Genomic DNA, 19,590 nt, shown 5'->3' with positions numbered 1-19,590 from the left:
AACAAAATGTCCAATATCCAGATGCACATTTTGATTAGCGGTTTTAGACAGTGGCGTAGCGTGGGTTGTCAGCACCCGGGGCAAGGCAAGTAATTTGCGCCCCCCTAACTCGTGGATTTGCGCCCCTAACCCTAACCCCCAGATGTTGCGCCCGGTGCGGCCGGCCCCCCTGCACCCCCCACGCTACGCCACTGGTTTTAGAACAGGATGGGGAACCTTTCTGACTCCACCAGCCAGATCCCATATCAGTGCTGTGGACCAAATGTGACTGGTGTTTTTTCCTTCGTTTTAGCAGCAGCTTCCAATGCAAAGCGCTCCCTGAATCATGAAGGGATTTGAATGGAATCCTGCTGAACTGATTTATTTTAATTTAACGTCTCCATCAGCCATCCCTTGCAAGGAAGAGGTGCACACAGCCAACTCAGGTTTTAACTCTGCCCTCACACCCATCAGATCACACTACAAGTGAAAAACAACTGACTGTTTGATGGAAATGGCCCACAGATCTAAGCTGAAGATACAATTTGTACTTCACTTGAATGAAGTTTGGAGTAAGTATTAGAGTAGGACATTGTTTAGATTGTGTAAAATCTAAATTCGCAAGGGGCATGAACTAAGCTGATTGCGAGGTAATGTTATTACAGTAAATTAGCAAGGGCAACAAGGATTGATCCAAGGACTTAATGTATTTAAAACAAGTATTATTTCAGGCATTTATACAAACCTTTAAATATCGGGAAACTTTCACTATGTTGAGTTAACTTGAGGAACCCTTCACTGAACATTTTATGGCCAGTCAGTTTGAACATGCAAGGAACTACCCTAGTGATTTAGTAGTTGGCAGTATGTTCTCATCCAAACCACATGGTCACAAGAATACATACATAACACTGCCACCTACTCAAAGGGCAGTATGCAATACTTCTCTTACTCGGAGTTCAGCCACTGAAGTTAATGCGCACGACTAATGTAGGTTAATTTATTTCAGTGGGTCTACTCTGAGTACAACTTAAGTTGAATACAACCCACATTTCTGATTTTGCAATCTTAACCGAGTTGCATTTCCTTGTGAGCACAGTAAAAATAGGGCTATAAAAGTACTTGCTTCTCTGAACGTTTATAGGACTAGGGTGAAGCCTATCTAATGTTTTTAGAAGAAGAAGAAGAAGAAGAAGAAGAAGAAGAAGAAGAAGAAGAAGAAGAAGAAGAGGAGGAGGAGGAGTTTGGATTTGATATCCCGCCTTTCACTCCCTTTAAGGAGTCTCAAAGCGGCTAACATTCTCCTTTCCCTTCCTCCCCCACAACAAACACTCTGTGAGGTGAGTGGGGCTGAGAGACTTCAAAGAAGTGTGACTGGCCCAAGGTCACCCAGCAGCTGCATGTGGAGGAGCGGAGACGCGAACCCGGTTCCCCAGATTATGAGACTACCGCTCTTAACCACTACACCACACTGGCTCTCCACTGGCTTTTAGATATAAATATGAATTAAGAAACAGGAAAATGCGCACAAGGAAAATCTTTGGACAGAAATATTTCTTGTCTTCCAACTTGATTTGCTGTAATGTCAAAAAGAAATTCTAGTGTAATGTTATATACATATTTGGGTGAATAGATTAGATGATTTTTATATAAAATATTCTCTCTAATTGTGTTTTCTAGAAAAAACGTGCATTCCATAAAAATCATTAATTATCCAGCTAAAGTGAGCTGTAAATTAGGTTTCAAGGGGACTGAGAAATCCCACTTGAATTCCTGGCAAAAATTACAACACACAGAAAACAGAATTATTCTGCGCTCTGGAAGTAGTAAGATTGTTTGGTTTACAACAGGCTGAAACTAACTGGTAATTTAATTCCACCTCTTAGGCATTGCATATTCTGTACAACTCAGTGACAGCTCTGGAAAATAGAGCTTGGTTCTCTTTCAGAACCAAGAATTTCCCCCTATGCTGTATTCTACAGTAGGCAGGTAATGCTCATGGCTGAAGAGAAGGAATGAAAGATAATTTTAAAAATATATCTTGGAATATACTGTTAAAGGCCAGCAGATGAAGAAAACTCTTTGTTTTCATTCCTTAAACTTAAAACAGATTTTAATTGCCCTTTGCAGCAGTGATGTTAGTTCTTTCAAACACCTCCAAAAACTGAAGGCAAATTATTTGGTCCCCCAACATTAAGGTTTTTCTAAGTTTTTCTGCTGGGTGCTCCTCGTGGCTTTAATGAATGGCAGTGCCAGTTATAGCGTACTGTGCGGAAGAAGTGGAGTACTCCAAAAGGAACACAAAGTCCACAAGCAGCTAGTTGAATATGCATATAGCTTACAAGGTGCATGTGTTGGACACAATAAATATTTTCAGAGTTATTTGTAAGGGCTCAAACAGAAGTCTAGCTTGTGGAATATTGTATTTGCACCCAATGTTTTCCTATCAATCCCCACTTGGATATTAACAATGGGGGCAGTGTAAAGTGACAGTACTACGCTGCCTTGAGTAAAAACGGCCAAGTCAACAATATTTATCATGTGCAGTGAACAGAGTGTCATGCGTCCACGGATTAAGCATTAATTTATTTGCCAGAGGAAGCCGTGATCTGTAATTCTACCTTATACATCCAGTTCAAACTAGATGCAACACAGGGGAATACAGAAAACAAGATCTGTTGCCATTTTCCATTTAGATCAAAGCAGTAATTGGGTTTGGGCTGAGGCTGTGGGCCAGTAGAGCAGTGTTGTTTACCTGGCTTCCTAATGTGAAGTCACTGCCAATAGCAGAGAAGGAAAGGAGCAAAGTGACATGGATTGATGCAGATACAGCATTGGGAATACTGGATTGGTCCTGCCATTGTACCTGCACAACACCAACCTCCCTGTTGCCTTGCCCCTCCCCTTCCTATTTACCAGCAGCAGCCTCTATGCTGGGAAGCCAGGTAAGCAATGCCACCTTGCTCTGCTGATCACTACAAGTGTGGGGTATTAGAAAAGGGGACAATTAAAGCTTTCCCATAAACCTTATTCCCAGATTTACTCCCCCCACCCACCCAGTTCAAGCTATTTGTCTTATGGCAAATAAACTGGAAAACATAAAGGTATTGGGTATATACCTAACATATAGCTGGGGAGATTCTAAATGGGAAACTGTTTTTAAATGAGAAACCTTTTAAAAACCCTCCCCAGGTCTGCTTTAACCTAAAAACTATGGGAGATATTGTGCCTAATTCTGCCATCACATCTAATATAGGCCTTCTTTTTACTGATTAATTTCTAATGTATTATGAAAACAGGATTAACACACAAAGTGCCATGTTGATCACATCACAGTTAAGGAAGTGTGCAATTAATGTGTCTTGGAAATGTCTGGCTGGTGAATATGCAAAACACAAGCATGAAAAAATAATCAACTTGGTAACTTCTGTTTTGAGGACACTTGAGCATACTGATTTAGCAATCAAGGGATATGAGCTGAATCACTTTTCTTTGACTATCATGCCAGCCTAATTCTTTGAAAAAGGACTGCTGAAACCACAGTTTGATTTTTCATTTTCATTCTGCGGCATGTTCATGAAGCCCAGCGAGGATAATAATGACTGTGAAACCTTTTAGACTGGAACTTTCACTGCATTTGCACAACTATTATGCAGACAAGAGCTTTCAACTTGCTTAGCCTTCTGAATTTGCTTCCATCTCTTCCATCTCTCTACTGCTTTCAGCGTCCTGGAGGAATGAAAAGGAACAAAGTAAATTTGTGGCTAGCTGGCTTGAACTAATCCCATCTGCAAAATTATACAATCAGGATGATCAACATGCTATTCTTCTCCCAACCTCCTAGGGAGAAAAGGAAACAAACAACCCTGACTGGCTCTTCTTCCTTTTCCATACTGTTTATACTTCAAAACAGCGGTGGAAACCTTTCGCTCGTGGCCCTAATTTGGCCTAGCAGGGGCCCTAATTTAACCTGTCAGGCTGTTTTCCCCAAACCATGTCTACCTACTAAAGACACAACGGCAGATGAACTGCTTAAACGTCTTCTCCCAATGTTTCCTTGGAAAGCCAGGCTCAGTGATGGTCAGCTGATCAGTGCTGACAGCAATACCCCCTGAAGTCCATTTGCAGGCACAGTTTGAATCCAGCTGGGGAACCTCAAACATTCCCTCTCCCTGCCCTCCTTTAAACACAAAGCCTATATTATACAATTACCAGAAGTGGACAGCAAGGAGGAGGAGCTAAAAACACAATCCCTGCTACAATCCTGTAGCTCACCAAGTCAAAGATATCCAGTAGTACAGTAGTAAAACAGCCACAGGTAGAGCAGCGCAGTCCTTTGCGCTGAAAGTAAATACCCAGCCTATCAGATCTATCTAGGGCAGGGGTGTCAAACTCAAATTCATCGGGGGCCGCATCAGCAGTTTGGTCACCCTCAAAGGGCCGGTTGTATCGGCCTAAAATATTTGAGCAGGCTGAGACCCCCAAAGTTGATGGGCTTTGACATTTAAATGGGATGTGTGTGGCATGTGATAAATTATGTGAGGTTCGAGCTGGTCTTTGACCCGTAATAAATGATGATGATGATGATGATGATGATGATGATGTGAGGTGGGGCCTACCTGCCCCCCTCAATATTTTATTCAGCCTGACACCCCTGTTATGAAAGATTACTAAAGTCTGCCCCTGTGGTGATGTATCATAACATTGTGCAGGCCCAGTCTGAGGGCACCTTTACTGGACTGCGTCTTGTGGCTGGGGCTTATCTACGCCTTCTCTTCCTTCTCCGCCTGGTGCTGCCTCCTCCCTGTGCCAGGTGCTGGCGGGGGGGGGGGGGGAGATGTGCCGGTTGCAACCCAGTTTCTGACGGGGGCCAATGCTGCTTGTTCTTCCCTCTACTTTTCAACACTGCAATATATCGCTACCGTATCACAACATCACTATCACAATGTTGAAAAGTTGGTATCGTCTGCTTTTAGGGGCTGATGGGCTTACTCAGTACGGACAGGGGCACTCCTAGGAATTTATTGGATTTCAAATCCCTGGATTTCAAATCCCATTGAGGGGGGGCAGGGGCGGACTTTGGTAATATGGCACCCACCCTGAGTGAGGACAAACTTTGGTGCCCCCCCCCCCATAGAATAAATAGGCATCGTTATCATTATTTTGTCCTCCCTTGGCTCGGGGCGGGTAAGGCGCCCGCACGGCCCCAAATCTGGTGCTGGTGGAGGAAGCACATTTCCACAACGGGCCGAGCTGCCCCTGTGGATCCTGCTGCCTGAGGCAGCCGCCTCCCTTGCCCTCCGTGGCAAGCCGAGGCTGAGGGGGACGTTCGCTTGCCCAGGCGCCGGGCTTCCGTCCACTTGCTCCGGTGCGCTCGCTGCAGCCCTGCTGCCAGCTGCCAGCAGCCGTCGGGGAAGGCGGCCGGGCTCCGGGGCTCGGTGGGGCCCGCCGGCAGAGGGCGGCGCTGCGCCTCGCCTGGGCGTGGAAGCCCTGCTGGCACGTTGTCTCCCACGCCGCGCGTTCGCGTCGCGCTCCCGCCTCCATCTCGGCTCGCTCCCTCCCGTTCTCCGCCTCCGCGCCTCGCCTGCCAGACTCGCATCCCTGCCCGGCGGCGGCACAGCGGAGGCCGAGCATGGCACCAGCAGCGGCTTCCGGGGCGCGCGGAGGAGCAGCCTCTCTGCTCACCTCCACCTTCGTGCTGAAAGGCGACGCGGCGCACAACCAGGCGATGGTGCACTGGATGGGCGAGAACAGCAGTGAGAATGGCGGCTACACGGGCCACATGACAACGTCTGGCGGGCCGGATTCGGCCCGCGGGCCTTGTGTTTGACACCTGTGATCTAGGGCATATCACAACCTAATCTCCTTGCGTAAGTCAAGCATAATCAGCAGAAGCAGCTACCCATCCTAGTCCTAGGCTCTCACCCAGAGCCATCCACTTCCAGTCCTGTTTCTCACTTTGGGGGAAGAAATACTGGACAAGATCACCAGCACCTGGCCTCTCACCCCAGACTCCCATTCAACAAAACTCAGTATCCCCCATGCTGTAATATCACTGGCTGACGCTTGCCCTGATTCTGAAATGGTGACCGTGCCCCTTCCGACTCCACTGGGGGATGCCTTGCCACTTGTGGCCAGCCTGGTCTTTATGGCCATTAGATGTTCATTCTCCACTTTTGACACTCAATTCTGATTTATATAGATGCACACTCCCCCTACAGCGTGCAACTTGTTTTCCTAAAATGCCTGGTTAGCAAAAGTCTTCCCCTAGCCAAGTCTGACAGGTTTTTGCTGCCTGAATTGATGGATCTAACCTTTTCTTGATCTCTGAAATTTCCTGTTCAGTGACTGGAATTCTTAAGTTTGACATCTGGTTTCCCTAAGCTTGGCAGCCTGCAGTAGAAGATTTGCTAGTGCAATACTAGATATTGTTCTGGAGGTGGCAGTAACACCAGTTTCGCATATTATAAAATAGCAAGCAAAATTCAGTATATCCATAGTCCAAAAGTCAGTTAAAGAGCTGTGCAACAAAAGATAAAACCCCTTTCAAGTGAAAATTTTTAAAAGAAAGAAGATCCTCAAAACAACTGCAGGCATTATAGCCTAGAATGAATATTCCAGTTTAAAAACACCTGACAGGGTCCATGAAAATCTCACCTCTAGTTCAACAGAGCAAGTTCAATGCAACCAGTTTCATCTTATTTAACTGCAATATTAATATTATATTAGTGGCCTGTTACCTAAACTATATCCAAGCAACATTACAGAATAGAAAATTCATATCAAATGTTAACATTCCATCCAACATTTATAAAAAACAGCTTCGCCATAACAGCGATAGAAAAATTACTTATCACCACTTACCACTTACTTCCAAGATTTGCATGGCCTACCAAGATGCGCCAGGCAGCCACTTTGTTGCTCCAAGGTCATTTTGCTGCTGAGCTGCACTGAATTCAAACCATGGTTTCGCTTTGTGTGGTGTCCAAACCTGGGTTGTGGTTTAGTGCTCTCCATACTAACCATGAGCTGCAAACTGGGAAAGCTAGACTGCAAGCCAGAGTTCATGTAATATAAACCATGGCTTAACTTGGCAAAGCACAATGGCTAGAGAGCAACAAAGCGGTGGTGATCTTTTCTGCCAGAGCCTGGCTAAGTCACGGTTTGGCTTAGCATGACATATGAATCAGATCAGTAGGATTCAGCAGTTTGAATATTTAGGTTCACCTACTACCTATTTAAAACGACATTAAAGTTAACATATTTTTATTTTAAAAATTACTCAGGAATAGGTTTAGAAAACTGCTCAAAAAGGAAGGAGGATAAAATAAAAACTAAAGTATAGATTTAATAGGCTGTCTATCTCTGAAGACAGATACAACTAAATACGAGATGGCATATTATTTGGATCTGTTAAATCATCATCTTCACACATGAATGACACTCAAACACTACCTCTTTTGTGATGACTGGCAACTCTGAAGCCAAACTCAGCCAGTGAGCAGCTGCCGAGTTATCTCCTAGTTCCTTGTAGCACTGCAAGAGAGAGTGGGGAGTGAAAGCAAAATTAAAACAAGATAGAACATTTTATGAGGATGTGTATTCCATTAATAAAAAAATATAATTTATATTTTCAAACACTGAAACCCATAGAGAACAGAAGAGGAGACGCCTGGAGAAAGCACTTTCCTAAGAGAGAGGCATCAGAATGGGTGACATCAACAGTCCATGTACAAACCCATTAAGCTGTACTATTCACTTCAGAATGATGTTCAAGAGACGGGGCAATAGCGACTGCCATAGGTAAGGTGTTCTTCACATGCACATCCAAGAGGATGTTGTGAGCCGGTGACGCAAGAGTGAATGTGAGGTTACATTCAGCACTGCTGACTGCATAGAGCTGAGGCTGCCACACCCCTGGGGGGCAGGCATGGGGCTGACACCCACCTCACAGGCCCATTTAGCAGAATTTGTCTAACCATCTTGGGACATATTTTACCCTAGGCTTTCACAGAATCACCAGTGGAATCAAAATACCCTGATTCGCCTCCGAAAGGCGCACTCTTCCATTGTCTCCCGAGTCAGACGGATGCCAACAAAATTATGTACAACAGATCATTTTCTTGGAATATAAGAATTTAGTCATTTAGTCGTGTCCGACTCTTTGTGACCCCATGGACCAGAGCACACCAGGCACTCCTGTCTTCAAACACTAGCTAGATATATATAAAAGTCCTACTGTCAGACTGTGAAACCCTATGCATATTTACTCGTGTTAATCCCACCATGGCATGGCCAAACTCGGCCCTCCAGCTGTTTTGGGACTACAATTCCCATCATCCCTGCCCACTGGTCCTGTTAGCTAGGGATGATGGGAGTTGTAGTCCCAAAACCGCTGGAGGGCCAAGTTTGAGTGTATGTAAGATTGCAGCCTTAATTAAAATGGAACATTAAGGTGAGTGATTTTCAAGTGACTCAGATAAGTTATTTTGCTAAGAGGTATAGGATAGTCCAAATACAACTACTAAAAAGTGTTTAAAATATTATTTGTTTAATAAAATTTTTACACCATTTGATTGTAAAAAACCCCAAAGCAACTTACAAAAGATAAAACAGTAAAATCAAGAAAAATTCACAACCATATATACAAAAACTAAAATACTAAAACAGATCAAAATTACCTCAGCTTTCTAAGCATCTGTGGGTAGGCTTGTCTAAACAAGAATGTTTTTAGCTAAAGAGTGACCATGTGTATCATCATGGTGTGGTTTAATGATATCAGAATCCCAATTCACACTTCAACTGTATCATATGCAACACTGATATTTAGAATAGTAACTTTCCTATTTTATTAAAAGCAATTTTTTCTTGAAATGGAAGAATGATGAAGAAATGATAATTAAAATGAACTTAGATCTAGGCTTCTTAGACATATATAAAAAACATTTCATGGTGGGGAAATTCTTATAGTCCTGTACTTATAACTAAAGATTATATTCATTTGACATCCTAGTCATGTATGAGGTACACAACGGCCCACAGTGTAGTAAAACAAGTAAACAAAGTAACCTGCGCAAAGATTTCTGCATTTTGTTGACTTCTTTTTTAAGTTTATTACCACCTTCCAGTTTTTACAGAAGACTGTCAAAGCAAGTAAAACTTGTGACAACTTCAAATTCGAATATATTCCAAGCCAGGAACAGAATCTTAAAAACTTGTACACTACTCAACATAAAATGAGGTTGTTTGGGACTTGGGGAACAGAGTGATTTTACAGGGAGCAAATCCCTCTACACTCTTGCTTGGCTTCTCCTCTGGCTATTGTAGCAAAAGCCATTTGGCATTAAAACTTTCATGGGCTCCAACTGGAGGTCACAGAAACAGGACAATGCAGCTCCAGAAAAAAATCATTCAGTTTGTGCGAACAAGAACATATTTCAAATCCTTTGTGGAACCAAACCGAACGATTTCCACGTAAATCACAACACGATCTACAATATAGATACAAAAATCCAACAGCAACAGCCACTACCCAGTTGGAACCATATATACTAGGGGCTAGAAAGCCTAATGATCATATTCAGTGACGCAGACCATTGGAAGGGTGTAGCATAGTTTTTCTAAGTAAATAATGGTCTGACTCTGCATTAGGCAGTTTCATGCGTTCAAACCAAGCAGTCTAGTTCTGAACGTCTAATGTACGCAAACACACAACTTTTGTGGCCCAAGCAAACATACACTTACCTTGGCAATGTATATTCTTCCCACTTTTGAAAAACCAGCACTCAGGTCTTCGGCCTACAACGAATATGAAGAATTAAAGATGATTCAGAGAGATTAGACTTTAGCTCAGGCTATGCAGGTTCTACACTGTTCATCAGACAGAAACTGTCTGCACTCTAATGGGTCAAGAAAATGGGGAGGGGGCCTATTAGAAACTTCTGCTACGCTCAGAACATTTTAAGAAGCAGGGCTTTCAGATAATTCTGTATGTAGCCCATGTGAGTCAGTTACCCTTGCCCATCAAAATACATGACCTGTACACCTAACGAAACATCTGGAGGAGCAGTCGTATTAGTCTGTTGCATCAAAAAGACCACAAAAATCTTGGAAGCTTATCTCATGGTGATTATTTTAGCCTTTAATGCAAGGGTGGGGAACTTCTGGCCTAGGGTCTGCATGCAGCCTTCCAGACCTATCTGACTCTCAGTGGTCCTGAATTATACTCGTCAGCCTGGCTGAAATGTGTCCTTGAACTGTGATAATTGTCTCACATTTGACTGGATGGAAGCTGGGAAAAGATGTGTGTTTACGTGTGTAAAGTTTATTATTTATTGCACTTATTAGTCACTTTTCTTTTACAAAAGGTTTACAAAATAGTACAAAGATTAAAACCATCATAAAACCAAAATAGATCCATACATCTAAAAGGTAGGTCCTAACATATTCCACTCACTGAAAGAGGCCACAAATATCTAAACCCCTCCAAATTAAGGGGCAAAAACCTGGCTAAGAGAAATGTTTTTGCCTGGCACCTAAAAGTAGATAGTGATGGAATAAATAGGGAGCTGCCACCAAAAAGGCCCATTCTAGTGTTTAAGAAGCTTCATAGCTTCTTTTGCTGTTGTTCAAATATGCTTGGAAATGCTGAACTTTAGCTGCTTCTGTTGGTGGTTTGTGCACAACTAATAACTAGCCATCTTAGTGCTTTGCTCAACTGTTAGTACCTTTAAGAAATTCTGCAGTGCATCCTGAACAGTGGCTGTGGGGGGTTCTTCATACAAGGCAGCAGCAGTTTTCCTTTCCAACCATCCCAGATGAGAGACCTGCATAAAAACAAAGAGGGGAACATAATCTTCCTACTATAACTTGGCAGCCAACACATAACGACCTAGTTCATATGTCTATCTCACCAGTGATTTCATTTGTATGGCAGAGGAACAGGATAGCATGCATCCATCCTTCCAAGAATAATGTAATGCAGGTGCTCTACAGAGCCCAGGGTATACCAGACAAGAGGTATTAACATGAATATTTACCATCAAAATAAGATGGTGGTGGCCTCCATGTGTTGCAATCATGTGGGATGTCACTTAAAATGTGCAGTAATAGGGAGGGCACCTACTCCCTCACCAGCAACTACAGAAAAGAATTGCTACATGGATTAAGAACCAATTAATCTAGTGTTAAAGCTATGGTTTTCCCAGTAGTGATGTATAGAAGTGAGAGCTGGACCATAAAGAAGGCTGATCGCCAAAGAATTGATGCTTTTGAATTATGGTGCTGGAGGAGACTCTTGAGAGTCCCATGGACTGCAAGAAGATCAAACCTATCCATTCTTAAGGAAATCAGCCCTGAGTGCTCACTGGAAGGACAGAGCCTGAAGCTGAGGCTCCAATACTTTGGCCACTTCATGAGAAGAGAAGACTCCCTGAAAAAGACCCTGAGGTTGGGAAAGATGGAGGGCACAAGGAGAAGGGGACGACAGAGAACGAGATGGTTGGACAGTGTTTTCAAAGCTACCAGCATAAGTTTGACCAAACTGCGGGAGGCAGTGGAAGACAGGAGTGCCTGGCGTGCTCTGGTCCATGGGGTCACGAAGAGTCGGACACGACTAAACAACTAAACAAGAACAATCTAGTGTCTCCTCCCACCAGTATTCCTTAGTTTTTGAGATAAAATATTAGAGAAGTAGAGGTTGCTACTCCCCACTGCCATTCAATATTTAAATGACCATTTGCTTGTAATGACACTCTAGTTGATATTCTGTTTTGTTATCCAACACTGCTAGCAGTGGAAGAGCAAGCTAGCAGTCCCATTACCTGGGCATCTTTTTTGGATGCCTCATAGTCACTGTACTAAATAAACTTAGCTCAGTCCAGTTTTTTTCAATAAGTGAATGAATTGCCCTCAATTCATTCCTTTCTTTACACCATTGAAAAATATAAAGCACGTGATACAGTTTTTTAAATACCTGCAACCGTTTCTGATAAGAGCAGCAGAAGAAAAACACATGCTAAGCATTATACAAATACACTGTATGCAGGAGCCCTGGAGTGCTCCAAAACATCCTTAATCACATCCATGTGTGTTCAAAAGAGGGAAGTGTGATTGTTTTTACTGGAGTAAAATTATGGGGAAAGTGAAAGCATGCATTTGCCTGCAACTAATGCTTTTCTTTCACTATCCCTTTGTGTCCACTTCCCTTGCCCCCTCCAATGAACAAAGCACTAAATCAGGATCTTAAAACTACCTAGGATCTTGAGTTTCTTACAACTTGGAACTGCTTTCAGCATAATAGCGTTTTCCCCTCTAGAGGAAGAGGAAAGAAAGAAAACAGATCCAGGTAATAAATCACGAAGATAATGTTGCTAATCTAGAACATGAACAATATATAGAGACAGCAAATAATTTAAAGCCATCTACTGGTGCATATAATAGTAACGTTTCAAATAGAAGGTACAATAGGTTTTTTACAAAATTATTCAACCCAATTCTAACTTGTTCAATTAAAAAAGGATCACTTTTTAAATATACCTCATACTCATAAAACAAAGCATGAACAGATTTTATACAAATGCATGTTGCCAAAAAGAAGCCAGCATCAGTTTGACACTAACTCACAAGATAAATATCTTAACAGCTTTCTTATACTCACTACCCAGCAAACACAGGTATAAATCAGTAATCAGGATTAACAGTAGCAGCAGATGATCACACTACAAATCTCTGCAGTCAGACACATTACACTCCCATCTAAAACTACTTGCCATATGACACTTGTGGGAATCCAATAGTACTTTTTGCTCATTAGTGGTTGTTTTGTGCATGTTGCCTATTCATGCATTTTAAAACAGTGCTGGCTCTCTATATCAGCAGCTTTTAAGCTGGCCAACCCACATTACCTGGGAAACTCCATTTTGGTCAACTATTAGATTCTAGTGTAAATGTCTTGAAGACCAGTGAATTAGTTAGCAGCCACTAGCCTTGTGTGTGTGTGCACGTTTGAGAGAGGGACAGAAAGAGAGTGTGTGCATCACAAGGCCATAACACTCCATGCAAATTCCATCCCACTGCAAAGATCTAATTGAGCTTATGTTGCCTCAAACAAGTGATGCATCGACACTCAATTGCCAAATATAGGAAGAAGTGGAGAAAGGAGCTGTGGGACAGATTTCAACATTTTAAATCAGGAACTCTGTACCACAACAGAATTTTGAAGCATCACAAAACATTACAATTGCATCCATCTGCAATAAATGCAATAAAACTGAGTCGCTGAACCAAATCAATGAAGCAGACTATTTTTGTGAAGATCTTATCGGCAGCTGAAATTGCATAAAAGAATCCAGACAGTTAAACACAGAAAAACCCTAAGGCATTCAACAGATGTATTTTATTTCCTATTCTACGCTGGCTTGGTCATGTCCACAGAATGGAAGATGGTTGGATCCCCAAGGACGTGCTCTATGGGGAGCTGGCTTCAGGCACCAGACCCATTGGCACACCAACTCCGCGTTACAAAGGTGTCTGCAAATGTGACAGAATGGCTGGCAACATTAACTCCTCCATGTGGGAATCCCTTGCAGACGACCGCATCACCTAGAGATTGGTTGTGCATCCACAGGACTGACCAGAGGAGGAATAGGACACACTCTTTCATTGTCTCCCGAGACAGGCGGGTGCCAACAACAACCAACAATATACACAAAATAATTTAGCATGATGTCTTGTGACCTCAGAAATACATATTAAAGAAAATGATTTACCTGGTAACACCACCGGCCCAGGAGATAGTAAGATTTAGGGTCATCTGGTTTCAGAGCAATTGCTTTGTCTACATGTTTCTAAAGAGATGTACAGCAAAGACATTTCTCATTCATGAAGCACAATTTTAAGATTACACTCATTTTGAGATAAATCTATAATTCCACTAAAAACATGTTTCCTATGTAACAATGACCGAAAGCAGTAAACTATCAAAAAGCTGGTAATTTAGTACTTGCTAATACCAGAGTCTATACCAAAGACAAGACTCTCTGCAACTTATTTAAGTCATTTCTTAAAATCTGTTAAAGGGCACAATTGACATGTCCTCTTTTATGTCAACCACACATTTTAAAATCCTCCTCCTACACGCACTCATAGTGGATGCTTTCCCACTGTGGGATCCTACAGCACTGGAGACTGTTATGCTAAACAAACAAAAACATGGGAGGAACCAATTGTAGGGTTCAACTGAAGCAGAGACCCATTAAATTAACTGGCCCTATCTTCATGAATGTTTACTTCACACAGTCCTCTGAAGTACAGAACAGCACCATGGAAGAGCAGCACCCACACTGCATGTACATGTGTGTGTTATATGAGAAAGGGTGAGAGAGACAAAAGGGTGCCAGAAATGTATGGTGCAGAGTACCGGCTGAAATAAAAGTCAGAATAAACCTCAGCCATAAATTTGTTGGGTAGCTTTATGCAGACCATGGTTATAATCAGTTGCGAATCTTACTTGCAGCTTAGTCTTATAATGTATTTGGTGTCCTTCCTATCATGTTCTCAGGCCTTTTCAACACAATATCCCATTTTACTCCATTGCGATAAATGTCTTTTTAAAAGAGAAAAAGTCATCTTACCTTAAAAGTGTGCCCTGCTTGTATGCGTTTTTGTATACCTTCGTGTTCTGAAGCCTGGCCACATAAAATGGCATACCTGGAAATTACAGTAAGCCTGAGCATTAGTGTATTGCTCCAAAATCTGTTTTTTTAGCATGGTGTTGTGGTTGTGTTCTGGGGTAGGAAAATATCAAATGCTCTGTTGTCCAGAGAAGCCATGTACAAAGAAAACAGAGGGCAAGTAATTAGCAACAGTTTACAAACACAAAGTTTTATACCTTGTCACACACCCTGAATTGGTCCCCAAGGCTCAGGTGAGTCGCTATCTCCTCTCAGGACTGCTTTACAGCCCTGGCATTAGGTTGTTCTCAGAGGGCTCATATTCAAACTTATCCCTGGCCAAGTTGAACTCCACCTGACAAACACCATCTATGCCACTTGCTAAGTGGGATTTTGATGCCAGCCTTTGATACATGGAAAGTAGCTTGTGCAGGAGAAGGTTTTTTTCTAGACTCTCTAGAATCACGATAAGCTTGGTTAACATAAATCAAACAGAAACCAATCTGATCATGTCCGTAGAAATCGGGACCCAATCCAGCATTTTGTTCAAGCAGGCAAGCCAACCAACACATTCAGATCCAGGCTATTTCATTTGAGCTTATAAAAGGATGTCTAGGAGTAGTTGATGCATGAAAAGAGGCTGCCTACCAATCAAAGAAAAGGTGGGAAGCCATATTATTCAAGTATTACTTCTATACCTATGAAGCAGAATGTCTAAGAAAATGCCAAATGAAATATAATAATCCTGTCTTTTAAAAATGCCAAATGGGGTATAACCATCCCTACATGTTTTGAGTATTCTTCTTCCTTAGGGAATCAGCTGGGGGGAAATAGTGAACAAAATTTAACAAAATGCAAGTTAAATACAAGAAACCCTTTTCTAAAATATTTAATATGAAAGGACAGCTGTGAACATGAACTTATTTTTTAAAAGCTTCAACTTCTTAAGTAACGCAGAAGAAGTTCACAAGTTCAGTCTTCTGTTCTTGGAAGAGCCGCGGACCAATGCATATTGTTAAACAGAGGGATTACCTCAGTGGGAAACAGACTGTGGGGAGAAGCCAAAGTAGAGACTATGGGGCAGGGCAGGTGGGTGAGACAAAGGAAAAATGGATGTTGCGCTCATGGGGACATAAAGTGAAGAAAATACCAGAGGCTTTGACACCGAGTATTAGCTTTCTGCCATTTTTGCATGCACCTAGCTGCAACGTGGCATATTATCAATGAACAACCCCACAATGAAGGGCTGCTGAAAGTTACAGGTCTGAAAGTTCAATGGTTCATATCAGATTCTAATTCAGGCTGCTCAGCAACTCCATAAAACATTAGGATGATCTAATGAAAGTTACTGCAACACTACTAAAAGTTTGTTAGATCTTTAAAACACAATTTTACAAGGTTGTTTAAACAAGAGAAAGCCATATAACCCCCATGTGAACTCGTAGATCTTCAAATAAACACAGTTAATTACCTCCACGCTTGCCCTGAAGCAAGGCACTAGGAAACGCTTCCCAGTAACTGCTTGTAAATCCTGTCATATTTACTTTCAGTTTCTATCGCTGGGGGTAGCAAAAAGAATTTGAACAGCTTAACAAAAGCCTGCCATTAACTTTTGGGGAGTCTAGTATGACCTGAAAGAACATCAGAGCTGCAATCCTGGGCACACTTACTTGGGAGTAAATCCTATTGAGCAAGGTTTATATCCTAGTAAACACACACAGGATCAAGTAGTAACTGTCATCTCTTTTTCCTTCCACCTTTCCTGGTTAACATACTAAGCTGGGCCAGGCCTTCAAAAAGTGTCAAACTGTACAGAAATTCACATTCTGCATAGCAACAGGAATGTCAGGGACAAGAAAATGAATCGGCCCACATAGGGTTGACGAACTCAATACGGCACAATTCTCCCACCAGTTCTGATGCAGCTTCTTTCTTTGGAAAACAAACCGGGGAGTTTTGTCTCAAGTCTCACCTGCTGGTATCCTACAGCTCAAAGACGGCAGATGTTGATGGTTCAGATCTTGGAGCATTGCCATATAACTCAAAACTAAGCAGATTCTCATGAACCTTGGCCAGCTGAAAAAACAGAACCAGCCACCTAGGACTGCAGAGAGATCTGAAATGTCTACCTCACACCCTGCAGTACAATTATATGCCTTGGAGGAGGTGGGGAGATTTATATTCCACCTTTTTTGGTAAACAGGCTTTCCAAAGTGGCTAACAACCCCTGCTAATTTACATTAGTGCTTTTCTTCTTTCCTTTACTCAGTAGATGGGAGGCTGGAAGAACAGCTGCAGCAACTGAAAGTCACCTAATCCATATTAAAAGGACTACACAGTTCCTGTATGCATAAATGTGGCTCAGATAGAACATCCTGGGCTTTGTAAACCTTACAAAGCTGGGAACAAGCATCAGACCTGCATGCTCCCTCCTCAACCCTTACCTTATGCTTCAGATTTTGTGCAGAGATCCTGGTTTGTGATTATTTTTCTGGTTCAGACATAACAGGGTCCTCTTGTACAAAATAAACTTGCATCTTCATACCAAAGCTGATGTGAGCAGGGACGGGAGAAAATACTGTGTAGCCCCAACACCAATTCTTTGTTTAATAAACTATGGTTTGTGAAACCTTACACCCAACTGCGCCATTCTCCAGCTGAACTGCTGAAATTGTAGGCTGCAGGCCAAGGTAATGTGTGATTTTGTCCTCAAAGTGCTTAGCAAACAAGTCGCAATGGGACTTCTATAGTGCTCTAAGACCTTCCTAGAGAAAACGTCACTATATAAAAAGGAAGAAACTAGAAAGATCTCACCCTCCCATCCATATTTCATATAGCAAAGGGACTCCAAGTTTGAGAAAGATCTCAAACTTTGTTTTCATCAACTGAACAATTTGTCACCCACCATCTGCTGAATCTATTGCATACCTCTTAAGGCTCCCACAAGCTATGCAGTACTACTTAAATACTTGCTGTATGAAATTGTCCCTAGCCTCCCTTGTGCAATGAAGTCCAGTTTTATCTCTCTCACACACAGAGAGAGCCATATGGGGTAAAACAGGTTTTTCTTTTACTATAGTTCATCCATCCCTTCTTCTAAGGAGCTCAGAGAGGCATACATGGCTTTTCTCTCCTCTCTGCTCAACTTCGTTTTTACCTTCACAACTAAAGAGATGTGCTAGCCTAAAAGATCATGAGCCCACATTTAACCCTGTGAGTTTTACGGTCAGGTAGGAATTTGAATGCAATTTAGAGCGATGCATGTGTGTGTGTCATCATGTACATGGTTGCAAGGCAACATGCAGTTCTCAAGATGCAGTTACAGGAGCATCAATAAGCTTCTAAACCAATAGTACAAAGCTTTCCAAACTGTGCATCATGACACACTAGTGTGTCAGCTGCAGTGTGTAGGTGTGTCTCATGAACACGCTTCCTGGGACTGCAAAGGGTTAGTTTAGCCTCCAGTTTGCTAGTAAAAATGAATTACTGTGTCGTGAAGTGACGCAAAACTGAATTGCTGTGTCATGAAATGAAGCGAATTCAAAAAGTATGTCACCAACTTGAAAAGTTCGGAAAGCTTTGCGATAGTAGATGGCTTCCAGCTGTCTGAATCTTCCCTAAGATGCTCATATAGGGGGAATGAGAACATGAATAGTGCTAAGATCAGCTCTTCCAACATGGTTATTCTTCTTTTAAAACAGCCGTGGACGGTACCTAATTTGATAGGGGCAGTGGCACTGGGGGGTGGGGATTACTTCTTTCACTCCTGATCATCCTTCGAAGCTGCCATCTGGCATGCAGGAAAGGAAGGTAGGTATCTAGGGAGAATGGGTGCAACTTTATGTCAAGGATCACACCACACATACTGGAGTTTTGCTTTTTTCCATCCTTGGGGTTACAAACCTTTACTGAAGTTTTTTTTGTATTACTGTATTTAACTGCTCTAACATAGAGCAATACTCCACAAAATACTAATGGTTTAAATTTTGAAGCAAGAAAAAAAAGACTGCATTTCTCCTCCTCCCAACTGTATCTTTTATTGCACACCAGCTTTCCCATTAGCTATAAAAAAAAACAGGCTTGCTATTTCATTCCTGCCACAAGGTCAATCAGTGAAGGAAATAATTCAAGCTGACTTTTAGATGAACTGTTTCCTGAAGGGAAATCTGCGGGATACAAGGAAAACACTTTCCTCGAAAATCTTGTCCATACAAAGAGAAACGTCAGGATAAGTTTCACTTAATGAAAATTTACGAAGTTTGAATTCATTCAGCCAGCTAGTTCTTCCCCCTCCTCCAAAAAAGGAGTCTTGTGACACCTTCAAGTCTAAGAGATTTATTGCACAGGAAGATCAGTCATTCACGGGCCATACTAAGGGTCTGCTAAAATTGATTACTATCCAGAGTCAGAAACCAGAGCAATACAGCTGCTGATATGGATACGGCCCTATTTTCCCTTCTGAATAACCACATTTTCAAAACAGTGAACAAAAAGGGAAATAGATGTAAGAAATCTCAGTGACTGCTTTGACATCTGGACTAGAGGTTGCTGTGACTCATTTTTTTAAAAAAATATTCCTAGAAGTTTACCAACTGGTTGTTTTATTGGGCAGCACGGTTTGTATTATAACATAGCAGCACTGAATGAAGGAGACAGCTTCCACCAATAAAAAAACACACATTATGAAACTTGGGTAAAGTAATTCATAGAATTCAACTGTTCAAGCACTGCTGCTTAGTAAAGCATCTACTGTTACCAGAATCAAAAGCAGCCTAGATGATGGATGGGGAAGGAGCTGTGGCTCTCCAAATAATGTTAGACTACAGCTCTCAGCATCCCTGACCAATGCCCATGCTGCCTGGGACTGATGGGCACTGGTCCAACAACCTATGAAGGAGCACAGGCTCCACTTGATGCAAAGAAATTCCTTAGGTATGGT

At 42.2% G+C, this 19,590-nt stretch overlaps 1 protein-coding gene across 5 annotated transcripts in view; it reads right to left on the bottom strand.

The window, feature by feature from the left end:
- Positions 1 to 3,522: 3,522 nt before the first annotated feature.
- RMDN3 (regulator of microtubule dynamics 3) overlaps positions 3,523 to 19,590 on the bottom strand; it is a 29,907-nt gene continuing 13,839 nt past the window's right edge. For 4 of the 5 annotated variants that reach the window (XM_083450631.1, XM_083450632.1, XM_083450634.1 and 1 more), the window contains exons 8-13: positions 14,613 to 14,688; positions 13,749 to 13,826; positions 10,707 to 10,805; positions 9,724 to 9,777; positions 7,435 to 7,515; positions 3,523 to 3,708 (exon numbers count right to left, since the gene is read on the bottom strand). In XM_083450631.1, the coding sequence (XP_083306757.1) occupies positions 3,655 to 3,708; positions 7,435 to 7,515; positions 9,724 to 9,777; positions 10,707 to 10,805; positions 13,749 to 13,826; positions 14,613 to 14,688 (442 nt within the window). In that variant the 3' untranslated portion in view covers positions 3,523 to 3,654. The remainder of the gene's footprint in view (positions 3,709 to 7,434; positions 7,516 to 9,723; positions 9,778 to 10,706; positions 10,806 to 13,748; positions 13,827 to 14,612; positions 14,689 to 19,590) is intronic. The other variant, XM_083450635.1, reaches the window with a different exon arrangement.

The sequence above is a fragment of the Podarcis tiliguerta genome, assembly GCF_965153285.1.
Source record: "Podarcis tiliguerta genome assembly, chromosome: 1".
In the NCBI taxonomy this organism is placed as follows: Eukaryota; Metazoa; Chordata; class Lepidosauria; order Squamata; family Lacertidae; genus Podarcis; species Podarcis tiliguerta.
Note: the sequence above shows the minus strand (reverse complement) of the source record. Positions and strands in the feature narration are given on the sequence as shown.